The sequence below is a fragment of the Sorex fumeus genome, unplaced genomic scaffold, assembly GCF_029834395.1.
Source record: "Sorex fumeus unplaced genomic scaffold, SorFum_2.1 ptg000052l, whole genome shotgun sequence".
Lineage (NCBI taxonomy): Eukaryota > Metazoa > Chordata > Mammalia > Eulipotyphla > Soricidae > Sorex > Sorex fumeus.
The window spans coordinates 85,718-106,984 of NW_026606109.1; the positions used below are offsets into that span (position 1 = coordinate 85,718).

Sequence of the window (21,267 nt, forward strand, 5' to 3'; positions counted from 1 at the left end):
CCCTGGCACTTCTCAGCCCATAGAAAAAAGTGTGCCTGTTGCTTGCCTTAGCTTCTGTGTGTAACCCCGGGCCTCTCACACACATACATACGCACACATGCACACACAAGACCAGCCATCACTGCTGAGTCGCCTCCCGGCTAGTCAGTGTCTGGACGGGAAGGTGGTCAGTGGCACTCACAGTGCACAGGGACGATTTCTGGCTCCTGAATGTGTTTGGGGGTGGGTGTGATGCCAGGGAGGGCGTGAGGGTCAGCTGCCCGCAGGGCAAGTACCTGTCCCCTCTGCCCTCTGGCCCTGAATCTGCTGTTGTTTGTTTGTCTGTTTGGGATTGAGTTTTTGTGCAGGAATGACACTTGGTGGGCTCAGGGGGCTGTGCGGGAGGCTGGGGGTCGCACTCGGGGTGGCGAGTCTCAGACTGGCAGCTCTCTGGGCTCCGGAAGCTGCTGTGGTCGCTCCCGTGAGACAGACTCTCTCCTCTGCTCTTCAGAGATTTATCCCTGAGAACGAGTGCGCCTCAGAAGGCCCCACAGTGGGCTCGACAGTCAGGGCCCGGTAGTGGCCGCGGCAGCGTCTGACCACCTGACCATGAGTCTGCTGAGGCCCAGCGGGCTGAAGGCCCCCACCAAGATCCTCAAGCATGGGAGCTGGGCCCTGAAGGCGCCCTCGGCCGGTAAGTGCGCTCAGCCCGGGCCAGGGGAGACTCATTTCCACCCGGGAACCCCCTCCCGAGTCCTCGCCCGGGAAGGGCTCCCTGAGCTGTAGGCACGTTCATGGCTCTGGGGACAGCTCTCACACACGAGTCTCACGTTCTGTGACTTTCGTGTCACGGCAACTGGTGACAGCTGAGGCGACCAACACGCTCCCTCCTAACTGCTAGCCCCCTCGCCCGGGCTTGGGGACAGGCTGAGGGAGGTGGACTCACCTGGACTAAAGGGCCTCATTGCCGGCCGTAGCCACAGTACAGTGGGGAGGGCAACCGGCACCCCATGTGACTCTCCAGCCTCAACCTCACATGAGTGACCCTGAGCGCAGAGCCAGAAATAGGCCCTGCGGACTGCCTGGAGTGCTCCCCCCCTAAAAGAAAAAGAAGATGGGCCAGTGGACACAGCAGAAATAAGACACTGGGTTGGAGCTTTCGCCTGGCTTGGTCCGTAGCATCACGGGGTGTGTCCAAAGATTTCCCCTCAGCTGCCCAAATATGACTGTGGCCTGGGATGCTGCAGTAGGTAGGCACGTCCCCTTCACGGCGGGCCCGGCCAGGCTTCACCACAAGCAGCCCCCGGCATTGGCTGGGAGTAGTCCCAAGCACTGCTGGGTGTGGCCACCCCCAACCACACTTTAACTGGACCTGGACAGGCCCTTCCTGACCCTTCTGACCCTTCTGACCCTTTCTGCTGTTCCAGCGGCTGCTCCCGTTGAGAAGTCCGTGCCTGGGGAGAAAACCCCCAGCGCCCCCTCCTCGGAGACGCAGGAGGAGTTTGTGGACGACTTCCAGGTCGGGGAACGAGTCTGGGTGAAGGGGAACAAGCCTGGATTCATCCAGTTCCTCGGGGAGACCCAGTTTGCCCCTGGTCAGTGGGCCGGGATCGTCTTGGACGAGCCCATCGGCAAGAACGACGGCTCGGTGGCGGGTGTGCGCTACTTCCAGTGCGAGCCGCTGAAGGGCATCTTCATCCGGCCGTCCAAGCTGAGCAGGAGCTGGCAGGCCGACGATGAGACCAACGGCCTGCAGCCAGCGCCTGCTGCCCAGGCCACACCGCCCCTGTCGGCCGCCCCGGCCCCTGCGGCCGCCCCGAAGGCACCCCAGCCCTCCGCGAAGGAGGCACCGGCCACCCCTCACATCAGCAACCTGACCAGGACGGCCAGCGAGTCCATCTCCAACCTCTCGGAGGCTGGCTCCCTCAAGAACGGGGAGCAGGAGCTGAAGCTCGGGGACCGGGTGCTGGTGAGTGCCGAGGGCAGCGGTCGCGGGTGGGTGTCCATTCGCCTGTCTGGTCCATCAGCTTTCCCAGACTCGCGGTTTGGGTGGAAGCACGAGCAGCCAGGACACCTGGTCCTGCAGTTTCCAGCGTGATGGATGCGTGCGGGGATGCTGCCAGTTTTACCAGTTTAGCCAAAACAGGGTGGAGGGGTCATGCCGTGGGGAGGCCGTGTGCTTTGGATGCCTCTGACCCGGGGTTTAAGTCTTGGTCCCATGTACAGTCCCCCAAGCACATCCCAGAGTGATCCCTGAGCACCAAGCCAGAAGTAAGCCCTGAGCACTCTGACTGTGACTCAAAAAACAAACCAACGAACAAAGTTGGAAATCGGTTCCATTGCTCTGGTTTGTGATGTTTGTGTTTGGGGCGTCACAGGGCTCACCCCGAGCCGCTCCAGGCCATTCCGTGCGCAAGCCCTGAGCCGTCTCTCCAGACGTGTGTGGTTTGGTGTTTGGGCCACACCTGGCCATGCTCAGGGCTTCCTCCTGGTGCTGAACTCAGGGATCTGGTAGGGCTCAGGGGACCATCTGGGGTGTCGGGGATGGACCCTGGGTAGGCCACGGGTAGGGACCCGTCTCCGGAACATTCTCAAGAGTATGTTTTGCTGTCTTGGTTGCTCGATCTTCAGACTCAGCACCTGCTCTTGGGTTTCTCTGAGCAGCTCCTGGAAGGCCTTCGGTGGGGGCGAGGGGGCACCCTTTGTAAGATGAGCTTCTGGTGGGGGTCACCAGGTCCCTGCACATGGCATCCTCAGTCCACCCCAAGCCCATTCCTCTGCACAGCTCCCCTAAGCAGAGGCGCTTGGCTGTAGACAACTGTTCTCCCCCAGCAGAAGCACTCAATAACGCTTTCAGAACCCGTGGGAAGCGGCCAGGAAAAGTCACCTCGGGGACGTCTGAGGCGGGCGGCTCTGACCAGACAGACTGGGGGCTGGCCCGGAGCCAGTGGCTTCCCGGGGACCACAGGGATGGCCATCGCCAGGCCGGTGTCAGAGCTGTGGAGGCCAGAGAGGAGAGCTGTGCAGGCGCAGGGTGGCCCTCGGAGGGTCCTGGAGGGTCACGGTCAGGGTTCAGGGATGGCCAAAGAGTAACACGGGGAGGGAATTGGAGCTGGAGGAGACTCACGGTTTAAAGACTGTTTGGGGGGCTGGAGCAGTAGTACAGCAGAGAGGGCGTTTGCCTTGCACTCAGCAAACTGGGTTCCCCGGTATCCCATAGGGTCCCCTAAGCATCGCAGGAATGATTCCTGAATGCAGAGCCACGACTCACCCCTCAGCATCGCCAGGTGTGACCCAAAGACCCAAAGAAGAAAAAAGACTTTTTTTTTTTTAACTTGCATTCACTACCGTCCACACCCGGACATAGGGATACTAGTGTCGTTGGAACAAGGGAGCGGGGACACTGCCACTGGCTCTGCGGTGAATAACTCTGATCAGTTATTCATTTATTGGTGGTGGTGCTCAGGGCTGAGTCCTGGCCCTGTGCTCAGGGACCACATCCGGGCAGGTGTGTGCAAGGCCAACGCCCTGCCCGCTGTGCTGTTCCATCGCTCCATACCTCAGCTCGAGCACGCCTTTCAAAATGAAGTTTTTGAGGGTTTTTTTGGGGGACCACAACCAGCATAATGGCTGTTTTCTGAAAGAAGAAGGGGGAAAAAAGAAAACCCAAACACTTTCTTTGGTCTTTTTCCTAATTCAAGGAAGGTTTGCTTGGCGCTCCACGGCCTAACGCAGCCGTGGTCAGGAGGCCGTGGCGAGTGGGGGCTGGCCTCGGGGCACTGAGGCGAAGCTCCCGTGCAGGGCTGGCGCCCTCCCGGCTCTCCAAAGGGCCTCCTGCCCTTTGCCCCATTCTTCCCTGCACACAGGAAGTCCAGGTTCTGCGCCAGCTGGCCCCGATGTTTACGTGACTGACCTCGGAGGAGCCCTTCGGAGGCTCTGAGACGGCTGTTCCAGCCTTAGGCCTGTGGAAGGCGGTCCCCTGCCCCTGGCACTCCCTGTCACTGGCAGTGGACAGGTTGCCCCCATGCTTGTGCTACTTTGGTTCTCTCTGGAGACTCAGGGACCCTTATTGGGGTCACTGGAAATGCCCAGCTCTGACCTCAAGTCCCGTCTGTGCTCGCAAGTAGGCAGGGGTCGCAGAGCGGGACAGTCAGTCGCTCTGGTCAGTCTTATGGTGTCTCAGAGCGGGAGGTCACTCTGTCCGTCCTGTGGCGTCTCAGAGTCCAACCGTGAAGAGCTTCTCCGGGCTGATGTGCGGTGGTTCTCCTGAACTTGGGAGATCACTTCCCTTCTCTCCAGCTGAGCTCTGACAGAATGTTCTGGAGACAGGCTTGCAGCAGTTTTGGGCAGATGATATTTCCAGGATATAATGTCAGGGTCTTGAGAGACTTGACTGGCTTCCAGCTGTGCTGTTCCAGGAGGCTGTTTCCGGGTCAGGGACGGCATGTTCTGTGCCGATGACCAGCTGTGAGACAGGAACTTTGCAGCCTCTTCTCAGCCCAGGGCCGCCACCCCAGCCACCTCTCTCTTGCTGTTTTATTCCTTGTCACACTCACAGTGCCCAGTGCCCACGTCTGGCCATGGAGGCTGTGCCAGGGCCTTTGCAGATGGCACTTCAGGACTCACAGAGACAGTCCTGGGTGACGCTGCTACCCCTCGTGCTGCGAGTGACCCCCGAGCATGTGAACCCAGTCCTGCCCCAGACCCGAAAAAAGAAAACCACGCTCTCGGGCATTATTAGTTGAGGTTCCTCTCTCTCTCTCTCTCTCTCTCCCCCCTTTCTGTTTTGACTTTTTGGTTTTGGGGCCACTCCTGGTAGTGCTTATGGGTCACTCAGGCTTTGCACTGAGGAATCACTCTTGGCGGGCTAGGGGGACCATCTATTTTCTCTGTTTTGCTCTGCATCCCAGGGGCCAAGCATCAAGCCAAGGCATAGTTAAGGAAAATTGGAAAATCGAACTCCGCTAAGATATGAGAACAGTCAATTTACTTTAGCTGGTTTCTGGCTTAGTTGTTCTCCAGCGGTGGGGTTGCCAGGGCTCCGCTCCCACACCCGCGGGGCAGGGACCCCCTCGCCACACCAGGTGGCTGGCCTGGGTCAGAGATTCCCAGGGGTGTGGTCAGCAGGCCACCAGTGACAGCGAGTAGGTGAGAACGCCGCTGCCTTGCATGGACACTGAGCAGCAGCGTCTGCTCACCCTGTAGGGGTTGCGGGGGGAAGTGGCACCTTGACCTTTGGGGTTTCTTAAGGAAATCCCTACTGTGAAGCCAGAATGTTCCTTCTCAGGGGTGGAGGCACTGTGCACAGTCTAGGGTGCCTGACCCGCATCCCTCTGGCAGGTGGGAGGCGTGAAGGCCGGTGTGGTGTGCTTCCTCGGGGAGACGGACTTCGCTAAGGGGGATTGGTGTGGCGTGGAGCTGGACAAGCCGCTGGGCAAGAACGATGGCGCCGTGGCCGGAACGAGGTGGGTCCTCCTGCTCCCCCCCCCCAGACAGCCTGGAGCAATGCACGGTGCCCAAGAGGTGCTGAGGGGACTGCAGGCCACTTCACTTGGTTCTTAGGCGGGGCCACTTCCGGTGGCACTCGGGGACCCTGCAGGGATGTGGGGACAGCCTGGGGCTCCCACATGCAGCTGTGCTCGCCCGCAGGAACCCCCCAGGCCTGCTGTCGCCCTTCAGATGCCGGGGAGGCTGCTTGGAATCGCCGTTGGTTTGCGCAGTGGGGGTGGGCGGCGTGCGAGGGAGTGTGTGTGTGAATGTATGAATGTGTGCGCTTCGGAGTGTGGATATGTATGTATGAGGGTGTGTGTATGTGAGCGTGTGAGTGTGGGGCTGTGAGTGTTGGTGAGGGCATGAGCATGTGAGTGTTGGTGGGGGTGTGAGCATGTTTGTGAGGGAATGAGAGCGTGTCATTGTTGGTTTGAGAGCATGCAAGTGTTGGTTGGGTGTGCGTGTGTGTGACTGTGGGGCTGTGGGAGTGTGGGAGTGTTTGTTGGGGTTTGAGTGTAAGTGTGTTTTTGTTGGGGTGTGAGTGTGAGTGTGGGACGTTGGGAGTGTGGGAGTGTTGGTTGGGGTGTGAGTGTGTGGGAGTGTGGGATTATCGGTTGGGGTGTGAGTGTGTGTGTTAGTTGGGGTGTGAGTGTGAGTGTGGGGCTGTGGGAGTGTGGGAGTGTTGGTTGGGGTGTGAGTGTGTGGGAGTGTGGGAATATCGGTTGGGGTGTGAGTGTGTGTGTTAGTTGGGGTGTGAGTGTGTGAGTGTGGGGCTGTGGGAGTGTGGGAGTGTTGGTTGGGGTGTGAGTGTGTAGGAGTGTGGGAATATCGGTTGGGGTGTGAGTGTGTGAGTGTGGGGCTGTGGGAGGGTATGAGTGCTTGATGGGGAGTGAGTGTATGTGAGTTTGGGGCTGTGGAAATGTGGGTGTGTTTGTTGTGCTCTGCGTGTGTGTATGTTGGGGTGGGAGTGTGAGAGTGTGGGAGTGTTGGTTGGGGTGTGAGTGTGTGTGTTTCTTGGGGTGAGTGTGGGAGTTTTTGTTGGGGTGGGAGTGTTTGGGAGTGTTGGTTGGGGTGTAAGTGTGTGTTAGTTGGGGTTTGAGTGTGTGTGAGTGTGGGGCTGTGGGAGGGTATGAGTGTTTGTTGGGGAGTGAGTGTGTGTGAGTGTGGGGCTCTGGAAATGTGGGAGTGTTTGTTGGGGTGTGAGTGTGTGTATTTGTTGGGGTGGAAGTGTGAGAGTGTGGGAGTGTTGGTTGCGATGTCAGTGTGTGTGTTTCTTGGGGTGAGTCTGGGAGTGTTTGTTGGGGTGTGAGTGTGTGTTGGTTGGGGTGTGAGTGTGTGGGAGTGTTGGTTGTGTGTGAGTAGGTGTTTCTAGGGGAGTGAGTGTGTGCGAGTGTGGGGCTGTGAGCATGTGGGAGTGTTTGTTGGGGTGTGAGTGTGTGTGTGTTGGGGTTTGAGTGTGTGGGAGTGTTGGTTTGGGTGTGAATGTGAGTGTTTGTTTTGGTGGAAGTGTGAGAGTGTGGGAGTGTTGGTTGCGATGTGAGTGTGTGTGTTTCTTCGGGTGAGTCTGGGAGTGTTTGTTGGGGAGTGAGTGTATGTGAGTGTGGGGCTGTGGAAATGTGGGAGTGTTGGTTGGGGTGTGAGTGTGTTTGTTGGGGTGAGTGGGAGTGTGAGAGTGTGGGAGTGTTTGTTGGGGTGTGAGTGTGTGTGAGTGTGGGGCTGTGGAAATGTGGGAGTCTTGGTTGGGGTGTGAGTGTGAGTGTGTGTTGGTTGGCGTGAGTGTGTGGGAGTGTTGGTTGGGGTGTGTGAGTGTGTGTGTTTGTTGGGGAGTGAGTGTGTGTGAGTGTGGAGCTGTGGAAATGTGGGAGTGTTGGTTGGGGTGTGAGTGTGTTTGTTGGGGTGAGTGGGAGTGTGAGAGTGTGGGAGTGTTGGTTGGGGTGTGACTGTGTGGGAGTGTTGGGCTGTGGGAGCGTGTTAGTCTGTGGGGGTGTGAGACTGTGGGACTCAGTGGACTCCGCGGTCGGCGCCTGTCTCTCTTGCCAAAGGTGTTTTTTGTCCCTCCCCTCCTCGTGGTCCGCAGGTACTTCCAGTGTCAGCCCAAGTGTGGCTTGTTTGTTCGCATTCACAAAGTCACCAAGATCGGCTTCCCCTCCACGACGCTGGCCAAGGCCAAGGCGGCCCCTGTGAGGCGTGTGATGGCCACCACCCCCGCCAGCCTGAAGCGCCGCCCGTCGGCCTCCTCGCTCAGCTCCGTGAGCTCCGTGGCCTCATCCGTGAGCAGCAGGCTCAGCCACACGGAACTAGTAAGCAGCCCCCTCCCCCGCCCTGTGCGATGCTCAGGCCCCCATGGACTCCCAGGGCCCCAGGGGCGAGAGGCGGAACAGGACCGGGTGGGCTGAGCAGCTCCGGGGGGCAGGCGAGTGGCTTCCCAGCCACCACCAGTGACAGGAGCAGGGATGGGCCTTTCCTCCGGTGCTCAGGGCTCGTCTCCGGCCCCAGGCTGCCATAGTGATGAAGTGGGGAAGCTGAAGGGGGCGTCGGAGGGTCAGAGCGGGACCCAGGGACTCTGGGGAACGCTTGGCACTTGGCGTTGCTTGTTTGCTCTCTCCGTCCCTCCCTGCTCCCTCCTGTCCCTCTGCACCCCTGTCGACATGCAGAGGGGCCTGGACTTCTGTCCATTGCGGGGCCGCAAGTCAAAGCTGGGGCCTCGTGGCTTCTCCCCTCACGTCTCTCTGAGTCATAAACACTAAAGTGGGTCAGAATATGCAAGGGTGTCCTGAGATATTGTCCACAGGGAAACGGGCCCACGATGGAGACGTGTCCCGGGGGGCTGGCTTTGCTGGGGGCTGCGGTTCCTGCCGCCCCCTCTGCTCCCTGCATTGACCCTCGATGCGGAAGAGGAGGGAGTGAGTGTGTGTGCAACGGAAGATACAAAACAGGTGACATGGGAACGGGAGCCAGGAGGCCGCGCGCCGTGGGCACAGGCCTGGGGCCAGTCCTGTCTTGCTTGACCACCACCAGGTTCCCCTGCCCTGCCTCCATCCTCACGTCTGACTCCTCCTTCCCCTCGCCTCGCCATTCAGGAGGGGAGCAGACTCAGAAGCCCCTCTCCTTCCCTCGCGAGTCAGCCCATTTGTGGAATTCAGTTTTGTTTTTCTGCTTGACTGTGGGCCACACCCTGCAGTGCTTCAAGGGGCCGTTTGCAGTGCTGGGGTTGAGCCGGGGCCTCCCACCTCCAAGCAAGAGCCCCACGCCTGAGCCGTATCTCCAGCCTCCCCCCGCTGTCTTGTTTCGTTCTGTTCTGGGGTCACACCTGGCAGAGCCCAGGGCTTTCTTCCACCTCTGTGCTCGGGATTATTCCTGGCGGGCCTCCGGGATTGAGCCTGGGCAGCGCTGGGGCTTCGCTCTCCAGCTCTTTGGCCCCTGCCTTGCATATCTTTACGCAGGGTGGAGCTCACTCCTACACTGCACATCACCGTTAGCGTCTATGACAGGAATATAGAATGAGTCTGTGTGACTTCATGGAAGTATACCTTGACAACATAATTCCATACGTGCACACACAAGTGATCGCACACACACAGCCACTCATACATGTACACGTAGTGCATACCGTATATACACAGGCTGATGGGTATGTACACACAGGCACGTACATGCATAAACACAACACGCACATGCATACAGGTGTGTGTGGACATGCCCACAGGAACGTACGTGCACGCATACATACATGCACACAGGTCCGTGCGTGCCCTGGGGGAGCCTCCCGGTTCACGTGTTGGCTGAGTTGCTCTTCTGAGGTACCAGGCTCCCACAGAGGGTCTGGCCTTGCTGGCATGGAGCCTGGGGCCTCACACACAACGCGCAGAGCAGAGGCTTTGGCATCAACATCCTGAGTTCAGTTCGTGGCCCCGACCTTGCCCAGCCCCTCAGCGCCTGCCTCCCCCCATGCCAGGGGTGCTGCTTTCTCCCTGCTCCGGCGCCTGAACCTCACAGTCTCGTTCATTCCCATGGTTGCCTGAAAGAAGCTGTTCGCTCCCATGCTGGTTTCCTCAGGGAGCTGTCTCGGGCCCAGGAAGCGTGTGCGTCCGGCATGCCCCACCCGCTCAGGCCAGGAGGCTCAGGGAACACCACCGCCCGCCTTTCCTAGTTTTTATTTTTGCTCTTTGGTTTGGGGGCTCACCTGGCAGTGCTCAGGGACTCCAGGCGTGGTGCTTGGGGGCTGCTCCCGGTGGAGGGGGTTTAAGCCCAGGTCTTGGTGGAGACCCCCAAGGCTGTCAAGCTCTTCCCAGCCACCCCTTGAAATCAGAGTTTAGTGCACTTCCCAGCAGCACTGCACATGGCTGGGCCCGAGAGCTCGTGTCCTCCTAGAAATTTTATTTATTTATTATTTGGTTTTGGGGCCACACTCAGGGGTGCTCAGGGCTTATTCCTGGCTCTCTGCTCTTGGGGTCACTCCTGACGGTGCTGGATCTTGAACCTCTGCAAGCACCTTCCCCCCGCCCCCAAAAAAAAAACTCTTTGGCCCTGGGGAGAGCATTTAATCTGACCAATATACTTTAAGTGTATTGGGGAGTCACGGCCAGATCCTTACGCAGAGGCAAGGATGACCCGCTCCCCGGACAGAACCAGGTAGCTCGAGAGTTCGCAGCAGGCAAAGCAGCAGTGGACAGCCTGGGCCCTGCTGGGCCCGTCAGTCAGCAGGCAATTGGCAGCAGCTCAGATGATGCAGGGAAGCGACAAGAGACCCTGCGGCTGGCTCGCAGCAGGGCAATGGGTCAGGCGTGGCCGGGCAGAAGGAGCGGACGTCCTCGGCCACCCCAGCCCCAGCCCCCGCCACCGTGTGCCTGAAGAATGAAGACCAGGTCCCGCTGTGTCCCTGCCTGCAGGGGCCGTTGTGCCGCAAGGAAACTGGTCTGCAGAGCGACCATGAGCGACCACGATCCCAGGACAGAACGGACAGAACCCCCGGTCCCCGCGGCCCTGCAGCCCACTCCCCTCCCCTCCCACTGTCTTTGCCTCTTCTCTCCTTCCCTTTGTGCTTGATCCTCCCCTGAGCTGCCCTTGCTGTCCTGCTCTCTGGGCGTGAGCCCTCACACATGCTCACCCACCACTTGTTCCTTTTTTTCCTGGATTTTGGCCCACACCCCAGCAATGCTCAGGACTTACTCCGGGCTCTCCACTCAGGAGTCACTCCTGGTGGGCTCGGGACCCTATGGGGTGGGTACCTGGGATCCAGTTCGGGCAGCGGCGTGCAAGGCCAGCGCCTTCCCCGCAACTTTACCATTCTAGCCTCTCATCCCCCCTTTCGAAGGCAGATGGCACAGGGGTCTTTTATGGGGTCACACCCAGTGACCCTCAGGGGCACGAGGCCATTCCCAGAGACAAGAGTCTCTGGTTACTGCTGTTCAGGCCTGGGGCGGGTGCTGGGGAGAGCGAGGTGAGCTGGAAGGAAGAGGAAGAGAGAAGGGCCAGGCTGCCCTGGGGAGACCCTGACTGACGGACGTGCAAGGCTGAAGATGCTGGAGCCGGCCTCAAGCTCAAGCCAAGGGCTCAGCCTTAAGGAAGCTCAGGCCAGAGCGGGCTGTGGAGGGGGCTGCCTCCGGCTCTGCAGAAGAGTCTCTGGATTCCCACGAGGCCCGTCAGTGGAGCCCAGGTCCCGTCCAAGGATCTTCGGGAAGGTTTCAAGACGCTTCTGCTGAGAGTCGCTGGCCCAAATGCAAGGATGCAGCGCTGCTCCATGTGCTTTGCCGAGGATCACCGCGTGCATGCCCGCGTCCGCCGCCCCCACCCCCTTCACGTCTCTTTTTCCTTTGCAGTTGCCGGAAACTTCCTCCCGCCGCGCCCGCAAGATCTCCAGCACAACCGCCCTCCAGGAGGCGCTGAAGGAGAAGCAGCAGCACATTGAGCAGCTGCTGGCCGAGCGAGACCTGAAGCGGGTGGAGGTGGCCAAGGCCACGAGCCATGTGGGGGAGATAGAGCAGGAGCTGGCCCTGGCTGGGACGGGCACGACCAGGTGACGTCTGTGCAGACGGCAGTGCCAGGTCCGAGAGATGCCTGCGGCAGAGGCTGGGCGCGAGCTTGGTGCAGGCGGTGCAGGGAGAGGCCGTGGGTCCCCATCTGCCGTCGTTGCGGTGGCGTCCGCCACGTGGTTTGATAGCATGCACCTTCTGCTCGCCCCGTGGGGGTTCAGGGAGCGCCGAGTTGTCCCCGCCGGTGCTTTCGTGGTGTGTTTCCCTTCCCGCCTTCCAGAAATGCTGCATCTTAGGTGGGAGACACGTTCAGCATGCCGCGGTGGCAGGTGGCGGTGCCAGCCCACAGAAGGCTGTCGGGGGCGGGTGAGGACACTCACACGCAGTTGCCTCCACAGCACGTCCTGGAGCTGGAGGCCAAGATGGGCGAGCTGCGGGCCATGCTGGAAGCGAGCGACTGGGAGAAGGTGGAGCTGCTGAACCAGCTGGAGGAGGAGAAGAGGTGAGGCCGTGCCAGGAGCTGGGGGGCTGCCTCGGGTGGGGTGCTCCTGGCCTTCCAGGGCTGTGAGAACCACAAACCAGCGGGTGCCCAGTCCTGAGAGTGGCCTCATTGGGGGGGATGGGGGGGAGCTCACTGGAGCCCAGCCACCCCCGGCCCTCCCTGCTGTGTCCACGTGGCCTGGTGTTCAGGAGACATGTGCTGGGTGGCCGGGAACTGTCGTATCCCAGTGGGGCCCTGTGGGAGTCCCTGGGGTTAAGTCCTGGGCGGGAGGAAACCCGCAGCACCCATGTGGCACGGCAGCAGACAGGCAGGGCTCAGGCCAGGCTGCAGACAGACGGACACGGGGTGCCGGCCAAGACCGTCTTCTCAGATGGGCTCCCGGCATTGTGGTGCCCAGGGGCACTGCCAGTGCACGACTCAGCCTCTCAGCTCCACATGCTGAACTCGCCACGTCCCCTGGGAGCCCCTCCTGCTCCCCCGCCGCCCTGGCCCCGAGTCATTTGCTGCTTCTCCCCCAGGGGCTCAGTTGTTGTCCCGATGCGGGGACAGGCGCTGGCTGGGAGGGACTGGCACGCGCACCTGGTCAGTCTCTAACCACCTCTGTTAGCTGCGAGGCAGAAAAGGCTGATATGGCACTGCGCCTGGCGTTGGCTCGACAGAGCTTCCTCCTGTAGCCTGCGGGTACCACCCAGTGCTCACAGCCGAGGGGACTCGCTGACTTTGTTTTTTTTCTTTTTGGGTCAATCCAGCGATGCTCAGGGGTTACTCCTGCCTCGGCACTCAGGAATTACTCCTGGCATTGCTCAGGGGACCATAATGGGATGCTGGAAATTGAACCCGGGTCGGCCACGTGCAAGACAAATGCCCTGCCCGCTGTACTCTCGCTCTGGCCCTCGCTGACTCTCTCAGCCCTCCTGTGTGTGGAGGCGGGGGCTGGGTCAGGCGTGCATCTACAGGATGGTGGCCCTCATGGGGGGCAGCAGTGACGCCCCTCACAACTCTCCCTCTCCCCCACAGGAAAGTGGAGGACCTCCAGTTCCGAGTCGAAGAGGAGTCCATCACCAAAGGCGACCTGGAGGTAAAGCCCGGGCAGGTCAAGAGGCTTGCAGGGTGCAGGCAAGGATGCGGGGTGGCCTGGCCGACCCCGCCGGGACCACTTCTGCTGGAGACTCCGAATCAGACAGGGATACCTGGGGTCATGCACCTGGCAGGGCCCGGCGGAGGCACCTCTGCTCCTTGGGGCCGGAGGCTGCTGTTGATGAGCGTTTTTCTCTCGTTCTGGCAGTTGGGTCTACGCCTTTGCCTCAGCTTTGATTTTCAGTCGAGCAGCATAAATCAAATCCTTTAGAACCCCAGTTTTTTGGAAGGTATTCCTTAAAACAAGAAGAAGCAAACAGTCAGTTTGCAAAAGAATAATTTCTATTTCTGCTTCTTTTCCTTCCTGTTTTAAGTTCATGGAAATTTTGTTTTCCCACCAGGAGGTGAAGGCCCTGCAGGCGGCCTCCGAGAAGCTCACCAAGGAGAACGAGTGGGGGAGGACCAAGCTGGACCACGCGAACGAGGAGAACACGGACGTGATCGCCCTGTGGAAGTCCAAGATGAAGACGGCCATCGCCCCGCACCAACAGGCCACGGGCGAGCCGAAGGCGTCCGTGAGCCGGGGCGTGGGCGCCGAGGCGGCCAAGCTGACCGAGCTCAAGATGCAGATGGAGAGGCTGCAGTTCGAGTCCCAGCAGGAGGTAGAGAGCCTGAAGGCCCAGCTGGCGGCTGAGCGTGCGGCACATGCCTCTGAGCTGCAGATGCTCAGGTCGCGGCTGGTCAGGACGGCCCAGGAGCAGAAGAACAGCCTGGAGGCCGCGCGGGCCAAGCTCGACCAGACCGAGGACCAGCACCTGGTAGAGATGGAGGACGCCCTGAACAAGCTGCAGGAGGCGGAGACGAAGGTAAAGCACCTGGAGGGGTTGCGGGCCATGTGTAGTCAGCAAGCCCAGGCCCTGGCCGACGCCACGCGCAGCTGGAGGCCACCCAGCAGAAGCTCTTGCAGCTCGATGGGCTCCGGAAGGCCAGTTCCGAGGTAAATTGGGAATGGAGAAGTTCAGGCAACAGCTCCAGGTGGCTGAGCGGCAGATTCAGGAGTTAGAGAATGCAAAGCGGGCCGCACCGGGCGCCCTCGCCCACTTCCACGCTCGCTCCCTGCATGCTGTGTGTCAGTGTGCTCGCCACCGTGTTCCGGCTTGGTGCTGACAGGTCTCCCGGTCACGTCCCGTGCGGTTCCCTCTGATGGAACTGAGAACGTGTCGGCACGATTCTGGGACTGTCATTGGTCCCCAGCACCCGGATGCCGTGCTAGCCTTGGCCCCGGCTAATCAGGCCCGTCTGGGGTCTTTCTGAAACTGAGAACTCTTCACAAGGCCAGTGAGAAAACAAGATAGGAGCCCCCAAAGCAAACCTCGGCCCTCCCACCTTGGGCCCCCTGCATACTCGCCAAGTCCGCCCAGACCCTCAGGCTCGAGTCTGGCCGCAGGGGTCTTTCCCTGACCTTGCTGACCACCTGCTCATGTGACTGGCTTTGCCATCTTGTCCCTGAGGTGCCTCAGTTTCCAGCTGGTGCTCAACACCTCTGAACCTCTGAGCTCCCTCAGGGCTGGTGACGTGGCCCATCTTGGTATTTCTCATTGCCGGCCCCTCCCTGCCTGCAGCACAAGCACCCGCCCAGCCCCGCAGAGATTTCATCTCTTTCAGCCTCTAAGGGGTGCTTGGGCCAAGTCCGCCTTCCAGCATGGCCTCCTGCTGGCCATGGGCATGGACTCTCATGGTAGCCCTGACCCTGCGGAAGGACAAGACAGTGAGATCTGGGCCAAGCCGAGGAAGCTGCAGTTCTCACCAAGGAGCCCCGAGAAATGCCCTTTTCCTCCTATAAGATTGTGGTGGCAGAGACGCGCCCTCCCAGCCGCCCCCTCCCACTCCCCTGGCGCTGTGCACTTTGTTGGAGAAACTTCTCTGTTGGCCAAGTTGGAAGGGCTGTGGGATTTGTAGACAGGACTGACAGACATAACAGAAGGACCCAGAGACCCCCGGGAGTTCCTCTCAGGACTCAGGACTCCTTAGCTGGCATTCCAGAAACACCGGCTGAAACAAACGGAATCAATTCCTAGGACACAGCAGGGGATAGTTGACCCACTTTCGCATCAAGATTAGAGGTTCTTCATTTTAAATTTCATATTGAAACCCCTCAAACTTTTAAAGTCACAGACAAGAAACTACAAGAAAGTAAATCTTGGGGGCCAGAGTGATAGTACAGTGGGAAGGGCATTTGCCTTGCACACGGCCTATGTAAGTTCGATCTCCAGCATCCCATAGGGTCACTGTCATTGTCACTGTCCTCCCGTTGTTCATCGATTAGCTCGAGCAGGCCAAAAAAAAAAAAAAGATAAACCTTTTCTTCCCTCCCTCCCCCCCCCCTTTCTCTTTCTTCCCTGTTTCCTCCCTCCCTCCTTCCTATCCTTAGCCTCCCTCCTCCCTTGCTTAACGTCCTTCTTCCTCGCCAAGCCATGCTCTCGGCTCTGGGGTCCTCCCGCCCAGCAGTTGTGGGGCTTTTCAGCTTGTGGACCAATCTCAGGCTCGCCCAGTGGTGCTGCAGTTCAAACTCGAGCCTGGTGTGTACTCCAGCCCTTTGTGTCGTCTCCCCGCCCCTGGAAAGTCACTCTTTCTCATAGGCTTTCTTATTTTCTGGTCACTCCAAATGTAGGTCTAGAAAACGCCTCTGTTTGAGCCACTTTCAATAACCACTAGACAGTCATCACCAGAACTGACGGCGCCAAGGCCTTGGCTTTGAGAACCTCAGGCAATCGCACTCACCTCACGCCTCTGTTTTTCGGGGTTGTGTTGGGTCATGGGCTTCTCATACGTGCTTTCTGTTTTGTTTTCCCCTTCTTGTTCCTGTTCGTCTTTTTGGTCCATTCACTCCATCCTTGTCACTCTGGTAGGCCGAGAGCCTGGCCGAGGAGCTGCAGGGGAAGGAGCTAGCGCTCCGTAGTCTTCAGGAGAACTTGAACGAAGTCAGTCGAGTTAAAGAGGCTTTGGAGAAAGAGCTTCGGAGTTTGGTGAGTACCAGGGGAGTCGGACGCTGATCTTCACCTTGCTGAGGGCAAAGCGAAGCCTCCTCAGGCGAGCTCGGCCCCTATCGCCTCTGAGGCTCTTGAGCGTGTCAGCTCGAAAGCCCCAGGGGCTGCGCGAGCCCCCACTGGGGCAGCAAAGGTAGGTGCGCTGCTCTGTCCGCGCTGTGCCCTCCGCCTCTGCCTGATCAGTGAGTGGCCAGCGATACTCCCGGAGTGCCGGGCTCCTTCCTCCCCTCAGCAGCGCCTCAGGCTCCTCTCCCATGCCCCTGCCCCCTCGGCTCTGTCTCCCCTGGCAGCCGGGAACACTGGGGGCTCACATCAAGGGGAGGGGGTGAGAGACATGCACTGGGAAGGCCACTTTTCTGGAACCTTCCAGACACCTTCCTGCACTGGATCAAAGTGTGTTTTCTGGTTTTCTTTTTAGGATTTTGTGTGTGTGTGTGTGTGTGTGTGTGTGTGTGTGTGTGTTTGTGTGTGTGAGTTTGGGGTAGATTATTTTTGTTTTCTGGGGTTTTTTTGTTCCTGTTGTAATTCTTGTTGTTTTTTGTCTTTTTTTGTCACAGTTGGGGATGTTCAGGGGTCACTCCTGGCTCTGCACTCAGGAATTACTACTGACGGTGCATCCCCTATGGGATGCTGGGGATCAAAGGCGGGTCAGCCTTGTGCAAGACAAACACCCTCCCCACTGGGCGATCGCTCTGGCCCTGGGGTGTGTGTATATATATATATTTTTTTGTTGTTGTTGGTGGTGGTGGTGGTGGTGGGGGACTAGTGCCATGCCTGTCAGTCCTTGGAGGCGACTCCTGGCTTTGTGCTCAGGATATTCCTGTTAGTGCCGGGATTCAGACCAGGGCCAAGTGGCCTTACTCAGTGCTCTCTCTCTCCCAGCCCCCAGATGATCACCATGTTTATTGGGGCTCCCCCCAAACTCGGTGGTACTCCTGGCTCAGGGTCTAACCGGCTGGCTGTTCTCGGGCGCCTGGACCCTGTGCCAGCCCTTCAGCCCCCAATATCTATGTTCTAAGTGCAAGTTCATTTTCATGAACATTGTGTGTGTGTGCTGGTGAGCAGAGCAGAGTCGCCCGTGTGTGTGCGGGTATGTTTCTGTGTTTGTGTGCGTTGTGTGTGTGTGTGTGTGCGCGCACGTGTGTGTGCTGGGGGCAGGCAGGGGGCCCGTGGCTGACGGTGGCCCCCGGCTCCCCGCAGGAGGAGAAGGTGAACGTGAGCCACAGCCAGTCCCAGGCTCTGCAGGACGACAATGCCAAGTCCACCATGGAGAGCCAGGTGCAGCACGAGGAGGCGCTGCAGGCCCTGCAGAAGCTGCTGCTGCAGGCGGAGGAGAAGCTGCAGGCGGTGCAGGCGGAGAACGGGAGCCTGCTGCGGGAGGTGTCCGAGCTGAAGACGCAAGCCGACAAGGCCAAGGTGTGTGGGCGCAGGGCCGCCGTCTCGGGGTCGGGCTCTGTTGGGGGCCTCGGCCTGCAGCCTCAGACACTTCCTCCGTCCGTCGGCGCCTGTGAGAGCCAGAAGGGGGTTGCTCCCGGGGCGCCCGGCAGAGCACATAGAAGCCCAGGGACCCCAGCTTGGGTTGTCTGTTTTGTCTTTAGCTTGCTCAGTAAGTTCAGGCCTTCGTGTTTTCACTTATGTGCTCAAAGGCATTTTTTAGTGTATCAGAGAAATGTTAAGGTTCGAAGCTCAGTGGGGAGAAATAGAGCGGCTGGAACTAGTGCAGTGAGAGGGCACTTGCTGTGCACGTGACCCACCGGGGGATCCCCAGCATCCCCCAGGGTCCCCCAAGCACCCAGGAGGAAGCCGTGACCTCTGCCGGGTGTGAACCCCAAAACAAAAAGGAAAAAATGTACACACACATATGTGTGTACATACATAACATGTACATATGTGTACATCTTTATATCCATATAATAAGTGTATTTTAATTCATATGTACATATTTTGATACATTTTTAGTTTTACACGCTTGGTCCCATGTATAGTTTATACATATATGTGTATGCCTATACATATATGTGCTTGTATGTATATGTGTGTGTATACATACCTATAAGCCAATGCAAAGAAAACGGAAGCGAGCTTACATCAGCGGAAACCAGGACTGCTGAGTGGCGGCCATGGCCCGCGTGTGTGTTGGTGCCCGGCCTCTTTCCACCACGCACCAGAGCCAGGGCTACGTCTCCTCTCTGGACCACCTGCACGGCCCAGTTCTGTGGCCAGCAGCCTCGTGTGCATGCTCAGGTCAGTCCCATTCCGGTAACATGACCGTCAGCGGTCAGCTGCCCAGCGCACGCCAGTAGCCTGCTGCGGCTCATGGCTGCTGAGCTGGACAGAGAAGATAGCCCTTGCTGCAGAAAGTTCTGGAAAGTACATGGCGGTTAAACTATGGTGTGCATTGAGACTCAGAAATGAAAATGCACAACCCGTTGCTGACGGGCAGGGAGAGCAGGTGAGGGAGACCCTGGCCCGTGTGCGGCCACTCCTCCTGGAGCCCCTGGGCCCCTCCCAAATTACTGCAAACACTGCCCTCCCATTGTTCATCGATTTGCTCGAGCGGGCCCACTAATGTCTCCATTTTGAGACTTGTTACTGTGTTTGGCAAGCAAAACCTGTTGGCTTCAGTCTCCAAAGCTTGGTGGATTAGTCAGGATTTTCTATAAAGTGTATATCTTTTGGGACTAAGTCCATTTTCTGCCTCTGTTTGTCCCTGTGAAAATCGTTTGACAACCAGTGGTTGCTTTTCCCTTCCCCTTCTGCACAAAGTTCAAAAACAAAATACTTTTTGTGGTTCTTTGAATTGTACTGAAAACTAGTTTTTTAATGTATCCCTTCTGTGACAGAGTGATGGATTTTATAATAGAAGAATTGAAGTGGGGGGGAAAAATCTTATGCCCCAATGTCAAGATCCAACTGTCCAAACTTCCGGGGAGCTGTCAGGAATAATTTCAGACAGCATTTCAAAAATAAAATCGGCTGATAGTAGAATGGGTAGGGTGCTGCCTTGTACTTGGCCAACCCGGAGTTGATCCCCAGCATCCCGTATGGTGCTCCGGCCCTGCCAGCAGTGATCCCTGAGCACAGATCACTGAGCGAGACCCAAACACCACCAGGTGTGGGGCCCCCATCCACAAAATAGGCAGGTAGATATGTTGAGCCTAAGAAGCTAACTGTGTTTGAGCCTCTCCATCCTACGAGTGTGTGTGTGTGTGTGTGTGGGAGTGTGTGCGCGCGCGTATACACCGTGTGCAGATAAGACTACTCTGCCATTTTCATTTCTGGTATTTAGGCCGAGTGTAAGAAGGGCCTGGAGGAGAGGGGCCAGCTGGAGGAGCATGTCAAGAAGCTGGTTCTGGAGAACCTATCCCTGGCCAAAGACAAGGACAACATCATCCAGAAGCTGCAGTGCTCCTACGAGGAGCTGTCTCGGGATCAGAAGTCGCTGGTGCAAGAGATTGAGGAGCTCACGGCCGAGAAGAAGTCGGTCCTCGAGAATCAGTCAGCCCTCGAGGCGGCGCTGCAGGAGGCCCGCGACGCGGCCCGCAGCCTGGAGAAGACACACGCCAGTGTGCTGCAGGCCAAGGAGGTGCTTGACGCCGAGCGGCAGGAGGAGTGCCGGCAGCTGGCGGAGGACAGGCTCGCGGCACAGCAGGCCCTGGTGCAGGAGCAGGAGGCCCGCGCCCAGGAGACCCAGGCGGCCGCCCACGAGGCCAGCCAGCTGCAAGTCCACCTGGGGCTGCTGGAGCAGGAGGTGGAGGAGCTGCGGGCGCGTGCCCAGGGGCTGCAGGCCGAGCACCTGGACCTGCTGGAGGAGAAGGCACGGTCAGACAAGAAGGTGGCCGAGATCCTGCGGGAGAAGGAGCAGCTGGCCGGCAGTTACTTCCTCCTCCAGAAGGAGGTCAGTCGGCTGGCCCAGACCAGCAGCCACGTCTCGGCCAACCTCCTGGAGGCCCAAAAGGAGAACCGCATGCTGAGGAAGGACAAGATCAGGCTCACCTTCAAGATCAGAGAGCTCAAGACGCTGCAGTCTTTTACGGTAAAGTGGAGCAGGCCCGACCCCCGTTGGCCCCGGGCACCCCCTTTTAGCGGTTAAGAGGATTGCTCTTCGTCGGCACAAGGAGCGGTGGATCCCCACGGAACCCGTGTGTCACGGGCTGTTTGCTGCGGGCGCAGGGACAGATCGTCACCACGTGCCTGTTGACCTCTAGGACAAGGCATAAGCTGTGAATAAAACCAAAAAGAACAGTATGTTCATATCCGGGGGGAGTTCTCACGGAAGATTGCACTGTGGCTCTTCAAGACGTAAGGGAAGTCATGAGAGAGGCACTAAGTTGAAAAGTAAAGCGGTGTCTTCCGGGGGGACTTTGAGCGGTTGCCCTGAGTCTGCTCACTTGGGACTCGGGGGTACCCTGTGCCACCAGCAGTGTGCCTGGTGCAGGGCAGCCTGGACTCGAGGGTGCCTGGTGCCGGGCAGGTGTTCTCTCTTCCCAGCTCACTCAGGGTTTGCCTTTCTCCCACTCCCACACCGGTGCTCACGGCTCACTTCTCCTCTCCTTCCTTTCCCCCCTCCCCCCAATGCTTTCCACCCAGGCCTGCTTAGCTGTCCGCTCATGTCATTTTTATTCTGTGTGAGGAATGGAGGCTCTTGGGAGCACTAAGCTGTTTCAGGGCATCAGTCTTGCCGCTGAGCGGTTTAGACGTGAGTCCCCGCGGGGTGAGCGGCACCCAGCGGGGGCCGGAACCACTGTGGCAGGTTTGTGTGGCGTTTCGCGCTGTGCTCTGCCACTGCGGCCAACCCCTCCCTGGCCCCCCGGCGTGGCTCAACGAGGTTTCTCTCTCCAGGCTGTGCAGACAGCGGAAGATGCCAGGCATTTTATGGAGCAACTGTCCCAAGAGAAGACAGAGACCCTGGCCTCCCTGGAGGACACCAGGAACACCAATGCAAACTTGCAGAATGAGGTGGGTGATGGTGGTGACCAGGGCGTGTAGGCCCGGCCTCAGCCTTGAGAAAAACCATATCCTGGGCCAGAGTGATAGCACAGCGGGGAGGGCGTTTGACTTACACACGCCAGACCCAGGTTCAATCCCCGGCATCCCATATGGTCCCCTGAGCACCGCCAGGAGTAATTGGTCCCTGGTTCTCGCATGGGACAGGAGGGGAAGTGTACCCCTGCGTGACCCCTGTATGACCCCTGGGGAG

At 58.8% G+C, this 21,267-nt stretch overlaps 1 protein-coding gene across 1 annotated transcript; it reads left to right on the plus strand.

Annotated features, from left to right (window-relative positions):
• Nucleotides 1-588: 588 nt before the first annotated feature.
• Nucleotides 589-21,023, plus strand: LOC130033284 (CAP-Gly domain-containing linker protein 1-like; the record flags this gene model as incomplete). Its single annotated transcript, XM_056124913.1, is given in 14 exon segments — nucleotides 589-673; nucleotides 1,407-1,948; nucleotides 5,320-5,444; nucleotides 7,547-7,769; nucleotides 11,289-11,466; nucleotides 11,469-11,485; nucleotides 11,840-11,943; nucleotides 12,961-13,018; nucleotides 13,431-13,950; nucleotides 13,953-14,012; nucleotides 14,015-14,115; nucleotides 15,930-16,046; nucleotides 17,268-17,483; nucleotides 20,910-21,023. Coding segments are annotated over 14 exon segments (2,460 nt in total), but the record flags the coding sequence as incomplete, so codon positions are not given.
• Between the last annotated feature and the right edge of the window lie 244 nt (nucleotides 21,024-21,267).